This window comes from Rhinolophus ferrumequinum, chromosome 11, assembly GCF_004115265.2.
Source record: "Rhinolophus ferrumequinum isolate MPI-CBG mRhiFer1 chromosome 11, mRhiFer1_v1.p, whole genome shotgun sequence".
Taxonomy (NCBI): Eukaryota; Metazoa; Chordata; class Mammalia; order Chiroptera; family Rhinolophidae; genus Rhinolophus; species Rhinolophus ferrumequinum.
In genome coordinates this window covers 70,813,627-70,838,643 of record NC_046294.1, presented here as the reverse complement: position 1 = coordinate 70,838,643, position 25,017 = coordinate 70,813,627, and the positions used below count along the sequence as shown (strand labels likewise).

The 25,017-nt window shown below is 35.7% G+C and overlaps 1 protein-coding gene and 1 pseudogene across 1 annotated transcript in view; one reads left to right on the top strand and one right to left on the bottom strand.

Moving 5' to 3' along the window:
- The window catches only part of ARHGAP42 (Rho GTPase activating protein 42), a 251,311-nt gene that overhangs the window by 24,408 nt on the left and 201,886 nt on the right, over window positions 1-25,017 (bottom strand). The window contains exons 9-16 of the mRNA XM_033121252.1: window positions 21,736-21,836; window positions 19,856-19,965; window positions 16,167-16,245; window positions 14,736-14,775; window positions 4,542-4,604; window positions 3,503-3,577; window positions 2,708-2,792; window positions 1,744-1,802 (exon numbers count right to left, since the gene is read on the bottom strand). Coding sequence (XP_032977143.1) covers window positions 1,744-1,802; window positions 2,708-2,792; window positions 3,503-3,577; window positions 4,542-4,604; window positions 14,736-14,775; window positions 16,167-16,245; window positions 19,856-19,965; window positions 21,736-21,836 — 612 coding nt within the window. The remainder of the gene's footprint in view (window positions 1-1,743; window positions 1,803-2,707; window positions 2,793-3,502; window positions 3,578-4,541; window positions 4,605-14,735; window positions 14,776-16,166; window positions 16,246-19,855; window positions 19,966-21,735; window positions 21,837-25,017) is intronic.
- LOC117030380 (40S ribosomal protein S3a-like) lies at window positions 16,846-17,689 on the top strand (annotated as a pseudogene).

Sequence of the window (25,017 nt, the reverse complement as noted above, 5' to 3'; positions counted from 1 at the left end):
AGGAAAGGCTGGACCAAACACAAGCTCGCTACCAGGAGCTGGAATGGAGTTACGTAAACTGATCCGTCTGCTGGATGTGTGAAAAAGCAGATCATGTGAAACCAGGGCTGACGTGGACAAATATGCTCCCAAGCCAAGAATATTTGACTGGAAGGGGAAATAAGAATGAGGCAGATATGCAGCAGAGAACAGAGATGAGAGAGCCTCCAAAAAGAGTGGGGAGAGAAACGTCAATTCCAAATATTGGAGTTCAGGGTTGCAGGCCCGAGGAAGATTTGGCCTCTCTCCTGCCAAGGAATTCTGTGAGACACCCTTAGTCTCTAAGTAACTTCCCCTTTTTACTGAGCTGGATTTCTGTTGCTTGAAATCAAACACCTAATTTTATTAACTGAATATCTTAACATCTAGAAAGTGGGATTATCCTTGACCCAGACAAAAGATGAATTCTTATAGATAGGAACGTATTTTAATTATCATGGTAGTGAATAATATTATCATTATTTGCCACAGAATAAGTGGAGAAAAAAAATCTTATGACCAAATGTTTATATCAAAACCACCAGTTCACTGAGTCATTTTAGCTAAGTGGCTCAAACGCCATTTGCTATTAAACAAATTTTTTATAAGAAAGAGTTCTAGGTTAAGAGTTAAACATACTGGCTTGCAGCCCTGGTACTGCCGTGAATTACTAGTGTTCTTGGACATAGTCTTTTGTCCACCCTGGGTCCTGATTTCCTAGTCGATGATATGAGAGATCAACTTACATATCTTCTAAGGTCTTGTTCATCTCACAAAGATAGATTTTTACGAGGTAAACATAGAGTGGCAAGCTTCCAGGAGAAAACTCAATAGTATAGTAGTATATATCTATTTACAAGATCATGTGGTCAGTCATGTATGGTGGATTAAAAACCAAGGTCACTCAACTTTATCTGACATGTTTATCAGCAGACAACGTTTCCTGTGCCATTACAATGTGTGGTAATAAAATGATATGACTGATTTCTTTCTTGGATTGTGAAAAAGACTGTTGTTACAGTCACACCTCTTACATTTTAACAATGAAATGCCAACTCCTAATTGTTACAAGTCACTGTGATGTGCTCAGATGGCGCCATGGAACTCTGGTCCCAATGATTTAAAAGTAAGTGTTTCTAACTTCTCAGGTTCCATGTTTCTCACTGACCCCCTCCCAACCTCCCCAAAAGTTTTGAATTAAATCTGTATGTTCACAAAACATTTAAACAGTCACAGATATAAAGAAATAGCATAGATATGTGATCATCAATGCCATAAATATAATATGGGGGGAAGGAGATTGATGGACGTACCTGTTGCCGGACAAAAATATCTGATTATTCTCTCCAGATTTAGGAATATAGTATGTGAGAATGTGTATGGTAGTGGCATTAACTGACTGTACATATTTGTAGTCTTATCTATTTAACAATGAAATTGCTCTTGTAAGAAACGGACATGCATCACTCAAGGAAAATGTAATTAGAATAATTCATCACAGCTCTTTCTAATCACACCAGACTGTCACCCAAATGAGGTCTTATTAAGTGACAAGATATTTTAGTTCATTCTGTAATTTCGTATTTGTTTATAAACAATATTGTAGGCTATTAAGGATCAGACTGACCACATCTTAAGATATGTAGGAAAAATCTTAACCAGCTGGTTTAAACTTATACTTCTAACTAATACAGCATAAGACTGCATCAATGGAAGCATACTTACTAACAGCAACAATAAAATCTTTGTGTAACTTGTAAGTCATCAGTGGTTCTGCAAGGCACCTACAATAGAGAATGAAGCACACTTTAAAACGGCAGTATCTTTTGTACTTCCTCTGAACTTTCAGTGCTTTACAATTGGGTGATTAGTCTGTATGATAAAATCCTAGTAGAGATGATCCAGGCAGTCCTAAAATGCAGACTTCAGAGATACTAGTGCCCTTTTGCACCTCCTGCCACAATTGTATTAAAAAGGGAGGCTGAGAGATGATATTTTCACTTTGTGAATGAAACTCCTCTCAGATATGGGGATAACAGTTTAAGAAAAACAAAAAACTTTTAAGTTCTACTTATTTTTACAGAAAAAGTCAAGAATCAGATGATTTCACTGATATGTGGTACATAAAACTGAAAACAGCAAAGGAAAAAGACAAACAAATGAAGAAACGAAAAAGCCATGTCAAAAAATTACTGTAAAAAAACTCATACACAGACAATAGTTTAGGGGTTACCAGGGGGTAAGGGGGGAGGGGGATGGTAGATCAGGGTAAAAGGGATCAAATATATGCTGATGGAAGGAGAACTGACTCTGGGCGGTGAACACACAACATGATATATAGACGATGTATTAAAGAATTGTATACTTGAAGCCTATGTAACTTTACTAACAACTGTCACCCCAATCAACTTTAATTAAAAAAAAAATACATGGGAACCCCATATTCAAATTTAATATAAAATGGAAATTATTTAGTATTCATAAAATACTGCAGCTTTTTAAGTTTATTATTTGAAAAATCAAGTGTAAGATCCAGAACACTAAACAAACATTACCACCTTGTGCTGTTTCACTTCAGTAAAGGCACTGAGAGAAGTTCACACACATGGGCTCCCTGGAAGTACCATGACTGCCCAAGCCAGTGAGTGCGAGATTGTGGGCAGAGTCCCAGGAGTTCGGCCCTGCTCACCTGAGGTAGTTTTTCAGTCCACTTGTTATTGTCTTATTATCCCATAGTTCAATATCAATGTCAATATCAGGAGGCGATTTTGGAGCTAGAAGAATAAAAATAAGAGGTTTAAACTGTGCCATTCAAAATATCGCTCGCACCATTAAGAAAATGGAGACAAACATTAAAGTAGGTCAAAGAGAGAGGCATTTATTTCTTAGGATGCCAATGGACTTAACTTTAGGGTTGTTGTTTGTGTGGGTCTGTGAAAAACTCACTTTGATACTAACCCTCAAAGATGTCTTGTGGAATAGTAGTTTTCCAAATCAAATTCTTGCTAATTGCTAACATCACAGGGGCTTACCGTGTGCTGGGCGTGCTCCTAAATACTTTATATTGATGAACGTATCCAATCCTCACACTTCTTAATAAGGCAGGCACTGTCATACTCCCCATCTTATAAATGAGGAGGCTGAGGCCCAGCTAAGCAAATTACCTAAAGTCACTTTGAAGGGGCTGAGTTAGGATACCAAGGTAGGCAATCTGAATCCGGCATCCCTAATTCTCATTGCTCCTCTAGCTGGTCAAAGGACACGTGAGAAAAAGTACAACATTATAAAAGGACAATCGTTATATAGATTATTGTTCATCTATTATCACTGAACATTAAAAATTTAATACAAATGTTAATTTTAAATATTACTTGAAAATACTCAAAGATATACAATGGTTTCTACCTCAAAAAAAACCCTATCGTTTGGATTATCTATAAGAATACGAAAATTAATTAAGTAACTGACTTTATCCAAAACTTACAAAATGTAGTGTTCATAAGTTTCTGAACTTTGGAGTTGACTCCTCCTATTCGGTAAAGGCCTAAAATGGTGATGCCTAATGAGAAGGGAAAAAAATCACAAGAAAATGGCTTGAGACACAGTTGCCCAAGTACAGAATGTTAAAAACTCAGACACATGCCTACAGAGAATTTGAAAGCTACTTATCCAATTTTTCAGTCTAACTTTAACAAATCTACCCTGAAAACACCCACCAGACACACATTTCTCAGAGCAGACACTGAACAGTGATTTGACAATGTCTGAAGAGCTTCAAAGCAGCAAAACACACTTGCCTATTCACCACTATTTGAATATAAAAAAGCACTGAAGACGGAAAGGGATGATCAGTATTGCTCATCTATTTCTTAGGTCATGGAGTTCTACATGTTGAACAGTTTTATGGCATTTATATCTTCCTTTTAAAGGTGAGGAAACAGATTCAAAGTATTTAAGAAACCTACTTATCTCCTCAAAACTTCTCAAACTTTTTGGCAGCACCAAAAGTTGAATCTCAGTTTAAAGAACTCCCAAGCCCAGTCTGAGTTTTGCTTTAGACAAATGTTCCTGGAACGGACGGAGTCTGACAGGCAACTAGGGTGGGCTTCAGGAGAGAGGTCATGACTAGAGTGAGGAAAGGTCGTGAAATTGTGACAGTAACTGAAATCACTGAGGAAAATAATGTCGGGAAGGAGGGGCTAGAGACAAGCTACTTAGGAATCTTCCTAACCTCCCTAAATCAGCTTCAAAAAAATTAAAGAGATGCTTACAATAATAAATAATACAGAGTCCATCGATACGTACAACTGCGATTGTATAAGCACATTTATAGGATAATTTTGGGTAAACTAAAGTTCAAAGTATAGCTATTTGTGTATTTATATAATTTACATATTCATATCATTCTTAAAATGGATCTCATGCTAATGACTAAATACATGCTCCTTTTCCAAACGGTTTCTATTATATATGGAGGATGGACCACACAACAGTTAACGAGGCACATGTCAGGCCATACTGACCTCTTGTTTCCACAGCCTGAATGCATTTTCTCACAAAGTTGAACCCTGCTTCATTTAAGTACACTGAAAATAAAAGAAAATTACATTAAGTGTTTACTCTGAACTTACATTCCCCCTTCAGTTGGCTCTGTTGTTGTATGACTCAATGGCAGTTTTGGTTAGAGTCTTAATTTTTATATGGGGTAGAAGTAGAGGAGGGAGGGTCACATTCACCAAAGTTATTACATCACTGTGCTTCCTTAGAAACACAAACCCTTTCCAGAAAGTAAATACACAACATTGATCCCATCCATCCATTTTCCCTAAAATTAACAATATCCTTCACTACATGTTTTACAGAGGATAGAATTAAATACAATAAGAATAAACTTTTACTGTGTTAATAACTATATTACAAGCTACTCACATACATATCCGCTCTCCCCACTGCGATTCTCAAAACATTATAAGGTAGCGAGAAACCTTTGCAACCTTACATGATTCAATGGGTTGCTGAAAATTTTATTTTCATTGTTCTAAGCTCTAAAACCAGGATTCTACCTCAGGTCGCCTGATTCTAAGCCCAATGTTCCTTCTATTGTATTTTGTATCATATTCAAAATAATTCAAAATAAGCTTAGTCAGTCCACTAAAAATCCCTCAAAGATCCTACATTATAAAATAGCACTTTATTGTTTTATGCCAGATTTTCTTTAACTCTGTTCTAACTTTTTTAAGATTTTGTGGCCAGATCACATAGATTACTTCTTTAAAGAGAAAGGACTTAATTTAAGAATCCCAAGTAACAGAGAAAAAAACTACAAAAATTTTTGTACTATAATGAAAATTGTTATCGCATGTGGTAGATATATTTCTTAATATTCCCAGAAAATAATATATGAAGACAATTCAAACCAACAAAAAAAATTAAAACTGGCTTCCATTTAAAGATGATTGATTAAACACAAACACATTCATGCAGCCAACAAAGACGCACAGACAAAAAATATATATCAAAAAAATTATGCTAAAAAACTAAGAAGGGGTGCCAGCAACAGATGAAAAACTTTAAAGAAATTCTACACATAGAAAACCACTAAAACCAAATTGATTGAAAGTTTTGAGAAATCTGTGGCCCAAAAATACTAGAGGTTTTTTCATTTCGTAAAACGATGTTCATTATGTGTTGTTAGGTAGAAAAAGTCATCTACAGGTCACTATGACCCAATATTTTAATGTAAAAATTTGAGTGCATTTTTTTCCTAGGAAAAAAACTCTACAAAGATCCATATAAACTGCAAGTAAAGAAGAAGAGGACAAAGGTAGAAATTGTTATTTTATTCACTCAGCTTTGGAATGATTTATTTTTTAATATAATTCTTCAAAAAACATTTTTTTAAATCAAAAAATTAAAAAATGTGAAACTGCCAAAACTAAAACATGTGTCACCACCAATAAAAACTGGCTCATTTCTATGTCCCTACTGCCCTAGATCAAGTGAACAGAACTCAGTGAATGCTTTGGGTGAACTCAATATCCAAGAAAGAACGGTCATTAAACAAGCATCTTATTAGAGCTGACTACCTACATACAAGAGAGTGAAACTCCTTTCGAACTCAAAGAACTGATCGCTTGTTTGCAATAACCCAAAATGCTAAGCATTTTATACATTATACATTCAGAAATGTTGGTGAATGGAGAGGTGAGGAATCAATATAAAGTGAATAAAGAAATGATGAATAAATTACTAACATTCATTTTTAAGAACAAAAACTAGCCCAAAAATATAAACCTAGGTAAAAACAATACACTAGCATTTTTTAGTATCAATTAAAAACTGCAAGTTCCTAACATTTATAATGTTTGGTTCTTGAGGTCGCACTGGTCACCTTTTCAATAAAATGATTAAAAGAGAAAATATTTTTAAAGAATTTCAATAAAACTTGCCCTTGGAAAAATTAGTGAACTGTGATATATAAAAACAGAATTTAAGTATCCATTGTGAAAAAAATAAGCAATAACCAGGCTCTATCTTGAAGGTATTCTGGGACATTTGACGACAATACCCCAGTCTAGTCTAATAAACCAGTATCACAGGCTCATTACGAAGAAGAAAATCTTACAGACATTCGGTCTGACTTCCAGGTCATTCCATGGGTGTTGTCCTGATGTGTCCCATGGATCTTGTGCTTTAGCTCTCTTCCCATAAGTAAATGAAACACTCTCAATCAATGCAGAGATGTGGAAGAATATGTTGGAAAAATAACCATGTATTTTTGTTTTGTTTGCTGTGAACAACCTTTGCTATTACCCAGAAGAGTATAGGGAGGTCCCATGGTACAGGGATGGCACCCAAGTTTAGAGCCAGGCAAACCTGGGATTAGATCTCAGCTAGTTTACCGGGGTATGGATGGGAGTGTGCCTATTAACTTGTATGAACTCTCGTTCTTTCATTTATAAAATGGGGAAAATAACAATATGAGTGTTAAAGGGTTGTAGTAAGATAAAGGCAAAACCACATGAATGCAACAATGGAACAAACCTAATTAAACGCTAGTTTCTTTCTCCATGTGCCCCTGTCCACACATCACTGCTATATGAACAAAAATAAAAGAAATGATGAAAGAAGTCAGTCATGAGTTCTAATCAGACAAAAGAGACTTTTCCACTAATTAGCTGTGTTACTGGGTATAGTTTTAATTTATCTATGCCTCTGTTTCTTCTTCTATACAAAAAGGATAACAGCAGTATTTTCTTCATAGGGCTGCGTACAGATGAAATATGTTAACATTTGCAAAACTCCTAGAATAATGCTTGGAATATAGTGCTACAGAAGTATTGTTATTACCCTCATCATCATTGGCCAGACGAGAATGTAAATGTCTCCCTATGTAAATTACATGAACAAGGTATTTTCTGGGCATGGCTATAGTCACTGGGACTTGAAGAATTGTCTGCCAGGGGTGTTCTTTTTCAAAGAGGCATATGTATTACTTATTTTAAAAATATCTGGGGCTAGAGCAATAATCTCTTTCTTTAAACAAACACAGACCAGGCATAACCCATTCAGGTCCTGTGACTCTAGCTGGCCACTGAAAAGATAAGTTGGATATTAAGAAATGTCCCCATACGTTCATTATACTTCAATAAATTATAATGAACAAACACATTTTCTCACTGGAACTGAATAGGTATCAATAGCCTGGAATTACTGTTCACCTGTATTTGTTGCCTCCTCCTGTAGGAAGATTACGTTTCTCAGCTCCCTCAAAGACAGCTCGGCCATGAGATAGGCACCAGCCAATGAACTATGAATGGAAATGACAAATGCCATTACCCAGCAGACACTAAGACCCAGTATGTAGCTTATCATTTTATTTTTCACTCTGGCCCAAGGATACAGAGAGATGCTACTCCATGAGCCTGGGATCCACAGTGAAAACTATGTGTAAAAGAGCAACAGCTGACCTGAATGGACAAATAGCATGATCAGGAAATAACCCTTTCCTGTGGTAAGCCTCTGAGATTTGAGGATCATCTGTTATCACAGCATAACCTGGCTGGTTCTGATTTAAATGTGTGTGTGTGTGTATTTATATGACTTAAACATTTTCCCATGGCCAAAAAGACTAAATTAAATAAAGCCAATACCACACAATTAACTTTTCTGTGCTTAACTGGAAATACGTATATCCATTTTTTTCAGCTACTAACTTGTTAATTCATAGAAAGGAAAGAAAGGACAGTCATGGCAATGTCCGTTCACTTGCAAACTACTATTCAACAGGGCCTTCACCCAAGCACGTGGAAGTTTCTGCTGAGTTCTAAGGAGAAGAGGACAACATGGCTTAAACAGGCTTCAGCACAGTGACTGATATATAGGCCACAGTAGTGGTGTTTCTGAGGGAGTCAGGGACAGACACAAATTCTGTAAAAGGAAAACGAGCAACCTTCCAAAGTCATGAAGGGGTTAATGTATTTAATGTCATGGTTAAAGAGAACTGAACAAAAATCGGTTCTCTGTAAAGCTTCAAAAAGAAAAACTGGAAACTTACCGTTCAAATGTAATGTCAATGGAAAGGGGTCTTACTCAATCAAATCACACTACTAAAGGCTAATAATTTTTCATAACTCTCTATTAGTGGAGGACAAGGTACTCCTGCTGTAACAGTAGAGAACGGAGCACACGCATGCTTCACAGTTAGGAACACAGATTGCTGAATCAAGGCTCCATGCCTGGCCCAGAGCAGGCAACCAATAAATCTTACTGATTGACGGATTATGGTTACTGGTTTGTACCTGGCTTACTCAAGTACCCTCCTCAGATGGTTTCTACAAGGGTTAGAGCTTATCATTCAACAGGAGCTACTTTATCAACTCCTCACCAGGGTCCTACCCCAGCCCTGTATCTCCCTGTTACAGAGAGGACCAGAAGGATACACAGAATACAACCACCAAACTCCCAGGAATCAAAATCCTATTATATTAATGATACTTGGCCTTCGGGGGTAGAAGTAGAAGACAGGCTAACTCAATGAACTTTATTTATTCCATCGAAAGTCAAATGTAAATATTATTAGTATTTTCCCTCTGGAAACTATTCAGGGCTAAAGCTTTTATTTAAACAAAGTTTCTATAGGCAGTTTGGCAGCACAAAAGCTATTAATCTCAACAGAATTCAAACAGCCATGAGGAAAAGAAAAAGAATAGTCTCCCATACAACTAACAAAGCGAAAGTCCTTGTACCTTCAATTTCCCATAATGAAAAACTCAGCATGTCCTTACAGATGTAATCTACTTGACCTTACAGTACATTCTCAGGGTTGACAAAACAAAGCAGCATTTGTTTGTAATTTCTAATTTACTTTTCTAATCTGACATTTCAGATTAAAAGACACCTTATCACAGACAACTAGTATCACACTATATGTGGCTTGAAAGAAACAGAAAGAAGAAATGAGTGCATTTATTGGTGTTTGTGATACCCACAGGACCTTTTCTCTTCTTCCTAAAGGATGAGCAGTTAACTTGCCACAACCATGGCCCAAACTGTTCCTTTTTGTTGCTCTACTCTGAAGAGAATGTGCGCTACGACCCTTTTCCTGGATCTCAGTGATGGAAACAAAACTATGTTTGATCAGGGGTCTGAGGGAGGATGTGGTAGAAAAGGAGGATATAACCCAGGGATGGCTGAGAACTTCCAGAACTAAACTATCTAAAAGGCAGTATGAAGCTCAGAAACATTCATGACAGATGGCAATTCCCAAGGATAAGAAGAATGAGCTTAATTTTGTTGTTTATTGCTGCGAAGGATACACTCCCTAGGCACACACGGGAAAGTCACAGAAACACACAGTAGCAAGAATTTAGAGTCGTTGGGAAATTTTGACAGTATCTTTCGGTACCATCCCTTTGATTTGCACATGAGGACTAAATGTTAGGTGACTTTGTCATTATATGGCCAAACAATGACTTTTTAAAGCAGAAACATCATTTGACAGGATTTTTCTATTCACAATAACTGGAATAAAGTAGGTGCACACTGGAACATTACTAAACTGAATTGCATGAGAGAATGAGAACTAAGTACCTTTTCTTTCAAAGTTCTTTCTCCAGAGCTAGAGTAGGAAGACCAGCTAAAAAGCTATCACACCAAACTCCTGTTTGAGTGGAGATACGATTCAGGGCATGCACAGAGAATGCCAGAGAAAGAAAGCCTACGAAAAATGACAACTGCCTCTGCCCCTGTTAACTACTCCCAAGATGAAAGTCTTGGGACAGAAAGGTATGTCAAGAAAGACAAGTTTTTTTCTTGGAAAGACGGGTTCAGATGGCAGAATTATAAAGAATTATTGGCAAGCTATTCTTAACAAAATATCCCCAATGGCATGGCTTGAGAAACAGTTTAGTTCTAACCTTAATTGAATAACGTCTGTTTAATATTGACGATAGACATTGCTATTCTCAAAGTGAATTAATTCCCAAAGTCCTATAATTTCAAGAAAAGGATACTGTGACATATTTTGCAAACACAAAAATGTGTTTGAGGATTTAAGATCCTATGACTGACCAATACTTTAGTTTTTTTATTTGATGCTTTTCTCATTAAGATGAGTCAAACTTTTCTTCTCTCATTTACAGCATCTTTACTCTGAAAACAGCCAATTAATAATAACCACAAAGTAGGGAGACTTTTTCATGTTAGGCTTGTAAAGCGAGTTTCGTTCCTCTAGTCACAGAATAGTTTTACTCTTCATTTTATGGCATATGTTCTTTGTGTAGTCACAGTTTGACCCTCTTTTAGAACCCTAGATAGTTTTTACTCTGTTGCTTTTAGGGTTGTCAGCGAAAGCAGAGAGATGACTATTTTTAATGGTTGACATTGAAAACAAATTTTTACCTGAGTTTTACATTTTACCATCCTAAGCTTCACTATTATCTTCAGCAGTTCAACACACAAACACATTTACTCAAAACTAAGTTTCCAAAAGATAACAAGATTATTTTAAGGTCAACAGAATCCATCTGAATTAACCAAGGCTATAAAGAAGTACTTGTCAAGGTGGCAAATGAATCAAGACAATACTGGTTTCAAATACCAATTGTGAGAGAAGTTACATACTAAAATTGTCATAATTCCACTTTGGGGACAGTCAAAATTCAAACAGGGACACGGAGATCTGAAAAAACAGGTTGATGTGTGGAAATGGAGTATTGAAGCGGCCATCATAAGGATATAAGCTGCTCTCAACTCAAAACATGATGAACTCATATGATTTATTCAAGACAAAAAAGAGTTCTGAGAACTTCATCATCACTGGAATATAATTTTGAACTGAAACAAATAAAATTCTGGACACGTCACTAGAAAGAAAACATGATGCTGCTTTTAGGTTTATAGGACCATGTGCTTGAATCTGAAATACTGTCCAGTGTTCAGACACATCCTATGAGTCATTAAATCACTAGAAAAACATTGGTTATAAGACACATAATAAAAGAGAAGAGGGGTAAAATTATAGTCTCAGCAAGAGATTCAAAGTTCCATTAATAAAGTTTAGGCCTTGATGTAGTAGACTATTCACAATTACATGCCAAAAAATTTAAAATGCAGAGGACTTGGAAAGCCCATTGATCAGTCTGAGAGGCAGGTCATTTTAAAGAAAGGGACTTCATGGCATGGTAGACTGAGATGTTTAGAAAGCCTTGCTCGTGCAAGCTGGCAATACCAAAAAGTCCACCACAGCTGCAGGGAATTTAGTTCTAGAAGATGCATTCAATCCTGTGCCTCCGTTAGCCAGTTTCTTTTATGATGGTACATGCTATAGTGCCAACTGAGTGGTGGTGATTCTGTTTGAGTAAGGAAATTTGAACGCCCAAGAATGTGTAAAAACAACCAAAAACAAGTGTAATTTTGGATAAGTTGGCTTTATGCCACGTAGTAAAACATTTTGAAATCGCTATGCAATTTTGTGTGTAATTTATTTAGAATGTATAAAGGAATATTAATCTCGGCATTTATAAGGCAATTTACTAGATTACAGAAGTTGCCAGGTGTTTAGGAAGATTGCGTTAGCCAGAATCACAAATTTGTTTTATTAGGGTCTTGAATTTGGGAGAATGAAATATACTGGTTATGTAATTATAGCTTGATCTAAAGAAGCTTGATTGATGAAATTTGAATTCTATTGAATGTAGGAAAAAAATAAACTGAAAATAAGTTATTTTTAAAAATTAGTACATTTATAAATAAAATAGATCTGTATGTTGATTAAAAACAGGCTCGAAGAAAAAAATATAGCTTAAGATAAAATAAAAATAAAACTTATAGCTAAAGTTATGATTTAGAACTACAAGCACTGCATATTAATAAAGCAAAGGTAATTGTAATATTCCTTGCTACGATCAAAATCTCCCATTGGGCAATAAAAGCCTACCGGCTCAAAGAGTAAGAATAAAAGCAATTATGTGCTGAGCACGCATCTCACAGAAGGCCTGCATTATTGAGTCCATTACTGAGAAGGGGAGATGTGTCCTGTCACAAGAAGCTCAGAGAACCAGGCAGGAAACTAATACATTATACCAAAAGCCAGAATGTAAGAAATGATACAAACACATGGACTCTACACAGTTATTTTTCTGAAAAACACACCATTCGATAATGACAAGTGGTGGCCTGGTGATGAGTCAGGTGGCTAAGACTACAGGAAAACTGATTTCCAGAAGAGAAAGTTTTTATGACATGAAGAAGTACCTTCTCCCTCCATCACAGCATAAGTACATTTGCTAACTTTCCTATTCAAACTTCCTACTTATGATAAAAACCTTAGTTCCAGAGGTGCATTAAGTACCAAACATATTCTGACTGACTTGACCATGTCCCCATTCAAAAGCCCTCCTTATTCAATATCATACATACTTTGTTTTCCAATAAGGATTCATCCTTGAGTAGTTCATTTGAACTTGAAAGGACTGTCTTTATAATGGATATGAATAATGAAACCAATGTTAGAAAACACATTTCAAATTCTAATCAAATGCAAATTATAAAACAGATTACTTCTTAGGCTTTTTAGGTAGTTGTTTAGAATGAACATTCAGTACTCAAAACTCTATTGGTTAATGTTTCTGTGATTAGATACCAGTGAACAATGAAAGATTTTATACTAATCACTTCCCTTGATTAGCAAAAACAAAGGCATGCAAGACTAAAAGTTGGAAGTATTTTTTAAGTCTTTAACATTAAAGGTATTATAAATCATACATTTTCATTTGATAATTTAAAAAATCAATCACTAGGAAGAATTTCATTGTTCAAATGACAGGCTTTTTCATACAGTCAATATTTATGACTTTCAAATGAGTACTTTCCCGGTTTTTATATTTACTCCATTGTAACTTGTATTTTAATAGAAATTTAAAAGCCAAGGCTATTAAATCTGTTTTAAAAATAAATTTAGACATCATGAGAGAAAGCTAATTGAGTTAAATAAAACTTGAAATTGCTTTAAAAGATATACACACATAGCCTTAGAAACAAATATACAAACTAGTTTTAAATGTCAATGCCATAAAGTACATGTGATACCATGCTTAAGGTCTGGTTGCCTGCCACTTGAAAAGTTAAAAATTGAGAGACAAGGTTGGTGGCAAGAAAAGCAGGTTTCTTCAGAATGCTGGCATTCAGGGAGGACAGCGGACTCCTGTCCAAAGGCCATCTCCCCATTTCTAGAACGGGCAGAAGGTTTTATAGGTGCACAAGAAGAACAAAGGAAAGGGGGAGTTGGTCAGCATCACTTCCTGGGGTCTGGTCTGTTTTAGGATAATCTTATCTCTGGACTCTGGAATGGGACTGGTCAGGACTGGGCCTGGACTATCATGGCCTGGGGCTTTATGTTTATTCCTGTGTCTGGGTGACTGAGGATTAAGAAGTTGCCCTTTCCAGGTTAGGATTTTGTTAATTAAGTGGATTAACGAGGTATGGTTAGCCTTGAGAAAGAGAACAACACAGAGTTCTTAAATTAATCATGAGGGGAGAAACAAAGAGAAAATAGCTGAACATCAAGGCAGATCTAACTGCAAACTAGCTAAAGCTAAGTCTAATTACGTTATTGATTTACCAAATTTCACTCTTGAAAATACACTAAAATAACAAAGGTAAAAGGTGGCAGATAATTAAAAAAGGATTCAGAATGTGATGGAAGATACATAAAATGTGTTTATTAAGAATGGTTCAATGTTAAGAATTCAGTAAATACAGTGATATATGCGTTCCTACATATCCTGTGTGTTATTACAATGTCCTTATACTTCATAATCTTGGGCAAAATCTCCTAAAACCAGCACAAAGTATTCAAGTCTTTAGTCTTGTAAATTGGAGCAGGGAAAATAAAATAAAGAAGCCCCCCACTGCCATTTAAAAAAACCAAAATTTCAAACTAAGTAGCAAATCCCTCAAATCTTTTTCTGGGATACAGCAAGGTATGTACCTGTAAGTAAACAACAAAGATATAAAAATTTATTTTGGTTACTGTAACACTGGTAGGTAGTGGTTTTAACATGAGAAAACTCTTAGAAAATTTCCAATTTGCTGCACTATCCAATCAGTGGTGTGTTATTATTATTTTCCCAGAATTAACTCTTAATATCACATAATACCTTTGTGATAAAAATAATTATGTGATAAAAATTTACATACTGATTAAAATGACTTACTTTCTTCTTTCTTGCTCATAATGGCAGGCAGGGTATAAATCTGAAAAACAAGGAAAGTCTATCAGTTACTTGCAGTTAATGACCCAGTACAGAAGACTACCAGGGCGACATTTGTATGATACACAAAGGGAGTGTCTTGATTTCAAGGTCCTACAACTGCTGCAGCCACAGTACCATCTCCCCAACCTGTAACCAGCCTTGCCTCCCACTCCTTTCCATCCCTGGGCTGCCCTTTCCTGGGCAGCTCTACCCCTTTCCATCCGATTTACAGGTCTCACTTTATTCCCTAACATGCATAATAATGTTCTTTCTTCAGGAAGTATCTCATGATGAATTTCACCTCATTGCTCCTTACTCAAAGTATCGGCTTAATGTTTTGCTCTCCATGTGTACAATCTTGTACTTGAGCTATCACACTGTCTTCTAAAATTGCTCTGTCAGGGCTTGCTTCTCCACTATTGGTGGTGAAGAGTCAAGTTGTTTTGTTAATTTTTTTTCTGTGCTTGACGGTTATTTTTGTAAATTACAATACAATTAAAATATCATAAATATAATAAAGACTAGATGTAGAGTCCAAATTTCTTATGAAGTTCAACAAATGTAAAATCACTTCTTCAAATTGCTGTAAAATTTTCCAGATATTTCAGCATAATTCCTGCACTCGTCTTATTGTGGACTGGAAACACAGCAGTGTGAGGGACGGTCTCGAAGCCTGGGAACCACATTTTGAGCAGCCCTATTGTTATACCGGTACCTTGGACACAAGATCCTTCCCAGGCTCTTGGCCATATAAAGGATAGTTCTCAAGGGACAGAATAGGGCCTCCTACTTGCTCTGTGTACTCATCCATCTAACCATCTAATGCCTTGTTCTTCATAAAGAAAACAGTGATCAATGATTTATTCCTTTTTACATAAGCCTCTCTAATGATTTTAAGTAAGTTATCATGCCCACATCAAAATAACTATTAGAAAAATAAGGATGTAGAGGAGGAGAAAATGTCAACCCATAGGCAGTTTTATCAAATAAGACTTTTCAATAACAGTCTAGACTACAGGATTAGTTCTTCCCCTGAACCCAGTTTGTCATGCTGATCATAAAGCCTAGCACAGGCCTTGCAAAGAGAGGGCACTCAGTAATTAACTGAATAAAATCATCCAGTCAGTACAGCCAAATTAATGATTATAAGCAATTTTTTAAAAAGTAATTGTAGGGTTTTAAATTGGTCCTGAAAGTCCTCCTGAGAAATTAGACAGTCGGTGTCATGGGCCAGTGAGTGAGACCACACTAGAAAAATAAAAGAGTCTCTACACTCCTCTGATTTGCTATTTTAATATTTTCAAATACACTACAGACATATAAAAATTTCAGATATACTTTGTAATTATTAGAACATTAAAACCTAAATTATAGAATGTGTTATATTCTTACTGGTTCTTTCCCATCCATGGCTTCGAGCCAGAGTTTCCGATTAGCTTCTGAGAAGGCCTGCAATGTGATGATCCCATGCCTATTAAAAACAAATATATTACATATTCAATTTATTTGTTATACATTTATAATTTTTTAAATTCTTATTTAACTACAAGGGTAAAATTTGAAGAAAAATCAGGAAAGAGAAAAAAAGAAATTAAAAAGAGAAAAGATAGAAAAGAAAAAAAAAAAGACTGACCTATAGGTACCTTTCAGAAAAATCACTGTCGACACACACACACACACACACGCATGCACACACACAAATATTTTTAATTCTAAAGATCACAGAGAGTAAAATCATTAAGTTTTCCAAGTACAAGACAGTCTGAAGGAGGATAGTTTCAAACTACTTCCCCTGAAATGACCATAAAGGATGATAGTTACATTCCCTCAAATTCTAAACCACCTAAACATTCTACAATATGAGAATAATTAAGATTATGACTCCAATGTGGTATAATCTAGTCACTAAAAATAATTACGATGAGTACATAGCAATACAGAAAGCCTCATATCATAACTAGTTAATTATTAAGAAGATACTAAAACCAAAGTGTTTATCTACACCATGATCACAATGTTAAAATTACTTCATTTAAAAATAATTGTCCCTTTTGGCTCTCTAAGCAGCATTATGGTGGTCAGCAAGAATAAGCGCCTTACGAAACGCAGCAAGATGAGAGCCAAGAAAAAAGTGTTTGACCCATTTTCTAAGAAAGATTAGTACGATATGAAAGCACCAGCTTATGTTCAATATTAGAAATATTGGGGAAACACTAGTCACGAGAACTCAAGGAACCAAAATTGCATCTGATGGTCTCAAGAGTCACGTTCTGAAGTGAGCTTAGCTGATATGCAGAATGAGGAAGTTGCATTTAGAAAATTCAGATTAATTACTGAGAATGTTCAGGGCAAAAACTGCCTAACTAATTTCCACGGCATGGATCTTACCCATGACAAAATGTGCTCCCCAGTCAAAAAATGGCAGACCGAGACTGAAACTCATGTTGATGTCAAGACTACCCATGGTTATTTGCTTCATCTATTCTGTGTTGGTTTACTAAAAAACACAGCAATCAGATTCGGAAGGCCTCTTATGTTCAGCATCAACATGTCTGCCAAATCCAGAAAAAGATGATGGAAATCATAACCCGAGAGGCACAGACAAATGACTTGAAAATAGAGGTCAATAAATTGATTCCAGATAGCATTGGAAAAGACATACAAAAGGCTTGCCAATCTATTTATCTGCTCCCTGATGTCTTTGTTAGAAAACTCAAAATGCTGAAGAAGCCCAAGTTTGAATTTGGAAAACTCATGGAGCTTCATGGTGAAGGTAGACAGTTCTAGAAAAGCTACTGGGGATGAGACAGGTGCTAAAGTTGAACTGATGGATACGAGCTGATGGATATGAGCCCCCAGTCCAAGAATCTGTTAAATTCATACTTTTCACAGTGACAAATAAGACCCATTGGTGATGTTTAAAAAAAAACCAAAACTGTGGTCCATGTACCCCATTCTAAAATATTTATTTGAGGATGTACTTCAAGAAAGAAAGAGCAAACAAAGGGAGGGAGAGAACCAATACAAGAGAAAACGACATGAAATCTAAAACCAGTCAAATTAACATAGTTAACTGTGTAGCCTGTTCAGAAAATAAATTTAAATTTAAACAGGAAATTCAAAGGCTCTGTGAAGAGGTACATTGAGAAGAAAATTTCACTTAAATACTGTCTGTTTAAAAATCTGGAATGACTTAAAACTGTGATAAAGGCAAATATCTCTTTTGTAAATAGGAAAACAGATAATTTGACAGGAAAAGGAAAAACATATATAAAGATCAAGATAATTTTATCTTTGCAAATTAAAGTCAGTGTCACACCACCAATAATAATATAGAAACAATCAATACTTGTTGGCTGTTTATTATGTGCCAGGCATTGTGCTGCAAGTATGTTGCCTTTACCACCGTATTTTCCCGAAAATAAGACCTAGCCGGACCATCAACTCTAATGCATCTTTTAGAGCAAATATTAATATAAGACCCGGTCTTATTTTAATATAAGACCAAGTATGACATGATATGATATATGATATATATGATATGATATATGATATGATATGATACAAGACCGGGTCTTATATATAAGGGTCATATATGTATGTATGTATATATATATATATATATATATATATATATATATAGTAATATAAGATCGGGTCTTATATTAATTTTTTGCTCCAAAAGACGCATTAGAGCTGATGGTCCGGCTAGGTCTTATCTCATTTAATCCTCATAACAATGCTTTGAGGTAGGTACTTACTATCTTTATTTTACAAGTGAGACAACTAATAAAGCAGTTTAACAATGTGCCCCAAGGTTATATAACAAGGAAAGGCTGAAATGAAAAAAAAAGTTGGTATTTGTCTACATAGAAAACCAGAAGTTCCTACCACAAAACTATTAAAACCAGTAAATTCAACAACTATGCTGGATATAGATTTATAAAAAAATTAATAACCTTTCTATACAATAGTCTCAACCATTTAGAAAAAAAGTTTCTACAAATGAAAAGAATTCTATTAAAATTTGCAATAAAAAAAATCCAAGAATAAATCTAAAAAATAAAAGATGTAAATCTTAAGGAGAGTTCAACTCTACATTGATTAATAACTTTAACGTAATTCCAGTTAAAAATCCCAAAAGACTTTTTTGGAGAGGAAGAGGAACTTAATAAGTAGATCCACAACATAAGAACACAGGGCCAAAATATGCAACATAATTTTAAAGAAGCACAAAGTGAGTGGCTTGACCTCCTAGATACTTACAAGCTATATTATATGTAAGCTAGAGTATATATTGTATATAAGAGTATATATATATATATATATGTGTGTGTGTATATATATATATATATATATATATATATATATATATATATATATATATATAATGTGATAATATATAGAGTGCCGACTCACAAAGCTAGAGTATTCAGAAAATATTGTAGTATTGCAGGAGGAGAAAAACAGATCACGGAATAGAACAGAAATCAAGAAGTATACCCATTCTTATTTTGTTTCTATTCTGCTTGTATTGATACAAGAAACAAGTAGAGCTAAATATTCCCACTAAACTCAGGCACACAGCATTTATGTCTCTCCCAACATCCTATGGCTAAGAATGTCCAGAACAGGGCTTTGCACAGGGTAGACACTGAATTTCACTGGCTGAAGGAAGCTTATGGCACTGCCAGCTGTGTCTTATTATTCCTTGAAAGCCAGGGCACCAGGCCTCAAAAGTCTATAAACAGGCTGACCCAGGAGCTATGAACAATGCTGTCAGGCTCCTTCACTGTGATGGGGACCCCAAGTCCACAATATGCACTTTCCCCTAATGCAATCATTTATATTGATTCTTCTTTGAGAGATGTTACTTTTGCTAGCATTCTGTGTCTGGTAGGGTTTTATTTGTTGTTTTTTTTAAAGCATCAAGCAATATATACTTGTTCAATGCATACATGAAAGAATGAAATAAACGCATATTGTTTTTAAAAAGAGACTGAAAAAGCAGCATATGCATGCTGTTTCACATTTGTATCAAAACGTAGAATTAAATATAAAGTGAAAAGAAAAGTTCAAACCTTTCAACTACTTCTATGTCAAAGCAGAATCGTTTGTCAATTGAATCTGTCTTTCGCCGGATACAAGATTTTAATTTAAACATTTCTGGTGAGCTAGTAACAAGACCATTCTGAAACACAAAGGGGAAAACATTATTGACACGATGACAATGTAAATTGAAAAATATTAAATACATCATTTAAAGTTGCTGCACTGAAATATCAACTTAGAGTACAGGTTATGAATAAACATCATAATCACACCCTGTCCTATAAACAAAAGACTTTTTGCCTAATGTTAACTGCCCAATTAAAATATACTCAATGTTTTCTTAATAAATTAATTGTATTTACATATTTTATTCAAAGAATTCTGTGACATGCCTGTCTAGTACCCTTGAACATATTTACTTACAATGTTAACTTACACTACAATATACATGCTTCAGATTTAGAAAAGGTGTGAAATTACAGAATTATGGTAGTCACAATTAGATATTCAGAATGCTTGTCAGGATACAACACTTGCTCTGAATCAAAATTCCCTAGATGGCTAAAAGACTAGTATTGTGTGTGTATCTTTGTGTTCGCACCTTGTAGCAAGTAGTAAATGATAGCTGGATCCAAGTCTCAAAATAACAAAGATCTGGCTCCAAAATAATAAAGTTCTAGTATATACTTGTTATGCTATTGCCATCATACATACTGTGATTGCTTTGCTTGTAACCAACTGCAACTCTGCTACTAAAATGAAAACTCTTTGGACAGGCCCTAACACAGGCTCAATACATAAGAATTCTCTTCTGTACTTGAGATGCCAATCAAATTTAAGGGGAATGTTAACCTAATGTTTAATTCTATTTTCTATAGTTGCAAATCTGATAAGAGTTATTAACAGATCTTTGGCTTGGTCTACTTGTTATTAGCTCACTGACTGTCACATAAGTTGACTTTCTGGCAGTTATCTTTTCTTATGAAACCTTTAGAGTAGAAACCAGGCATGATTAAAGCATTTAATGACTTCTAATCATAGTGGCTATCTAAGGTGTCTTTTTCTCTGGTATGTTCTCCTTTATTTGACGTCTCTCCATTTGAATTACTAGACTCTAATGAATGCCCAAGCACAGCAAGTTTCAACTGATGTATCTGAGTATGTCTAAGTTAGATCACCATTTATTTACCTGCCCTGATCTATACCACAAATTAGCTGGGCAAGTCACTTACTTTCTACCATCTTGATTTTCTAATCTGTTCAAAGAAGGATGGACTAAATAATCTTAAAGGTACTCTGTGGTCCATACTGTTCACTACCCATGCAAGACATTCAGTGACCCATTTACTTTTGGGGTAAATGAACATTGATCGATTTCTTCTCAAACTTTGTAGGCCATCATTTCAGTAAACAGTACACAGGGAAGATGAAAAGGCTTGCAGGGGCAAAGGCAGCCTCCCAGAGGCCATGTGGGGGAAAGATGCAAAATCTTTGGGTCTGGTCCAGACATTGACAGTACCTACTGGGCGACTACCAAACAACAGCAGACAAACAACTCTGTGCCTGGGATATGAGATAACACCTACCAAACAACAGCAGACAAACAACTCTGTGCCTGGGATATGAGATAACACCTCAGTATTCCACTGAGTATTCTACTCAGTATTCTACCATATTTAATTCAACTGCTAATAAACATTCCATGGCCAAGGTAAAAGAAAATCCTGGCCACTCTTTTTAAGTCATCAAGATCACTAAAGTGAGAGAAACTTTTTTGACTTTTCAATTTTTAAAACTTGTGTACATATTTATTAGAAAAACAAGCACATGTGATTTTTTTTCTTGTTTGTTTTACTTACATTTCTTAAAGAACAAGCTCAAAAAAAAAAACACAAAAAAAACAACTCACCATTTTCCCACTGGATTTCATTTCTGAAACACTCATTGTGAATGTTTTACTTCCCTTATCGTATGTACAATAATGTTTAATCCATGTAAAACCAAGTGGTCCTAATGTAAGGAAACAAACAGTACAGATTGTTAATAAATGATTTGTATCTAAGTTTGTACAGTTTTTGATGCTATGATACACAATTGAGTATTTCCGTTTACCACGCAAGTTTGGAACTTTTACTGGGCAAATAAGAAAGTCCGGTATGGAGGAAGAGTGGTGTAGGGTAGTGTCTTGGAATTAAACAACTTGGCTTTATTTGCAGCTCTGACCCTGTCCACTCAAGAGTTACTTTAGATCTGAACTTCAGGTGTCTCATCTGTAAAAGGGGTATACTTATATCCCATAGAAGTATGAAGAATGAGAAATAATAGCCTGAGTCACTATAATTGTCTCCTTGTCCTTGATTCTTGAAACCGCCAGAAATAACCTGCTGAAAATTTTAGTCAGCTCATTTGACAACTTTGTGCAAAACCCTCCAGTGGTTTTCCACATCACTCCAGATAAAAACCAACTATCCACAAGGCCCCAAATGATCTGGCCCCTCATAATCAATTTCACCTCATATCTTACTACCTTTTGCTTCAGATACTCTGCTCCAGCTACCTTGTCCCCCTTGCTGATCTTTGAACACACTGAATGCATTTCTACTCCAGGGCATTTGCACTCGCTGTTCCCCCAGCCTGCACTACTTTTCCTCCAGTTATCTGCATGACTTGCACTGTCACTTCCTTCAGTTCTTGTCCTAAACATCACCTTTCTAATATTGCCTTTCTTGTGGATATATATCTCAACACTGTCACCTTGATATTTCTTATCTATCTTGCTTTACTTTCTTCTTAGCAGTTATCACTCTCTAAAATATAATACATTTTAGTAATTTATCTCATTTATTGTCTGTGCCACCAGACTCTAAGGTTCTAAGAGCAGGAAAGTGTGATGTTCTGTTGACTAATATGTTCTTAATCCTTAAAACAGGGCCAGACATATAGTTGTCACCCAATAAATAAATGACAAATAAATGAAGGAATAAATGACTCATCTTTCTCTAAGACTTTGATGACCTTGGGGATAGTTCCTCTTATCACTAATCTGAAAAAAATGTGAATTCAAATAACTCCTTAAGAATGAAAATAATTTTCACTATTTATATTAGAAAAAAGCTACGTATGCATAATGCTCCCTTTCTTTTTCCCCATAAATACTGTGCAACCCTTTCCCGCAGCACACCATGTTATTGTCCTATATTCTCCTTAAGGAATTAGATGCTGCTACTTCATCAGGGTGGAGGGATGCATCGTGAGCTCAATTTTTCCATGACCAAGCAGGGGGCGGGGGTGGGGGAGACAGGGAAACCAATTATCCTGCATCCAAACGGCATAGTGGCTGAGTGGGTTGAAAAAGGAGCTTGTTTTCTATGTAGCTTCCCCATCTAGGGTCCCATCCTGCTTGACACCTGGATCTTTCTAGCAACAATTATGTACAATATTATTGCTGCCTTGGTTTCATAACCATGTATTTAAAAGCAAGAAATGGAAATGGAAAAGTGCCCCTTGAGAGAAGTGTTTATGAGCCATTTGAATTTTTTTTCTGTAATGACAGTGCCCTCGGTGTCATGGCTTTAATACTTAAACCACTCCAGGTTTTTAAATTATGGGGTACAGCTATACACTTGTAATCACAAAGGATTCTTGCAATTAACTTCAATTCTGTTTTGGGAACATTGTACACTATAATACTTAACAATACTTGTTGATAATTCTGTTACATGTGCTGTAAAATACTTAAAGCCTTAGTGCTAATTAGGCAGAAAGTGATTGGATGGAAATCCTTATAGTGACTTTACCACTTAGCAGTTTATGAAGCAATATTAGCCATAATTTTTAAATAATGCTGCTTGCAATGCTCTGGTGACATTTTAGACCTGAGTTGTTTTTTTCCTGCCTCCATCGTATGTTCAGAACTTCAAGCATTTAATCTTCAAGTTTGCTGCACATACATGCTGCTTTCTTTAAAGTTTGCCTGGCACTAGGCCAGGGCAGATGTTCTTAGGCTAGCAATTCTGACATCCTTAAAAAAAAAAAGTCGGGGAAAATAAAAATTTATTATAGCTCTAAAGTTGTAAAATAAAACAAGTTTAATCATCTTACCCGGTAATCATCTAAGATTGCTGAGATGTTGTTTGTGAAATGAGGAAATTAACATTCACTGAATACCTACTAGGTGCCAAAATTTTATCTAAGAACTTTGTAAGTCAGACATTATCAATATCATTTTACGTACAAGAAAATAGAGCCTAAGAGCTGCAAATGGTATTACTTTCTTCATCGAATAAGGCATGTAATAGGAGTTATTCTTTTTAAAGGAATATTTCTTAAGAGTTGTTTTAAGAATTAAATGAGGTAAATGTAAACTGCACAGAGTAGTAAGGGCTCACGGTAAGCACAGTAATATTATTATGTACCAGTAGGGATAATAGAGACATTTTACATACATTATCTCGAATTCTTGCAACACATTACAAGACACATATAAATATCCTTCTTTTATAAATGAGACTGAGCTCAGAAAGTAGTCTGGCCATAATCACCAAGTTAACAGGCAGTGGGCATGAAATGCCAACATAGTTCTGTCTGACTTTGGAACCCATGCTCTTCCTGGTTCAACTGAAGTCTATTAGAATGCGATTAAATTTATGCCTGGAGGAGAGTACCACAAAAACCTCATCTCTAGATACACCGGAGCTCTATTTCCAAGTTGCAGTGACCTGCTACTGCCCCGTCACATTCATTTCCACTTATCACGCAATTTACAGCTCTGATGTTTACTATTGATCACCGGTTGCTAACTGGTGAGTTTGGCTTGTGCCTTCCACTACAGAATAAACACCCTGAAGCCATGTTCTTCATCTCATTTTCTGTTCCCCACAGAACTTACGCAGTGAGAGCAATAGCACCATCGACGTGGCTTCAAGGACTGGTCAAATTTTCGTATTATAAATGCTTTCAAAGATTACAAGTAGAAAGGGGCTCTGAACGTCCCTCACACAGAAATAATGCCAAAGGCATATAAACCCACTGCATATAAACCCCTTCATTTTTCTTTTTAAATCCCTAGGTTAAGGGAAGGGAGGAGGATGGTGACTGGGGAAAAAAAACAGAGGTAGGGATTATATTGGGGGCATCAAAGCACTTCTGAAGGCGAAGAATACATTCTTTACATTGACTGTGGGAATGGTAT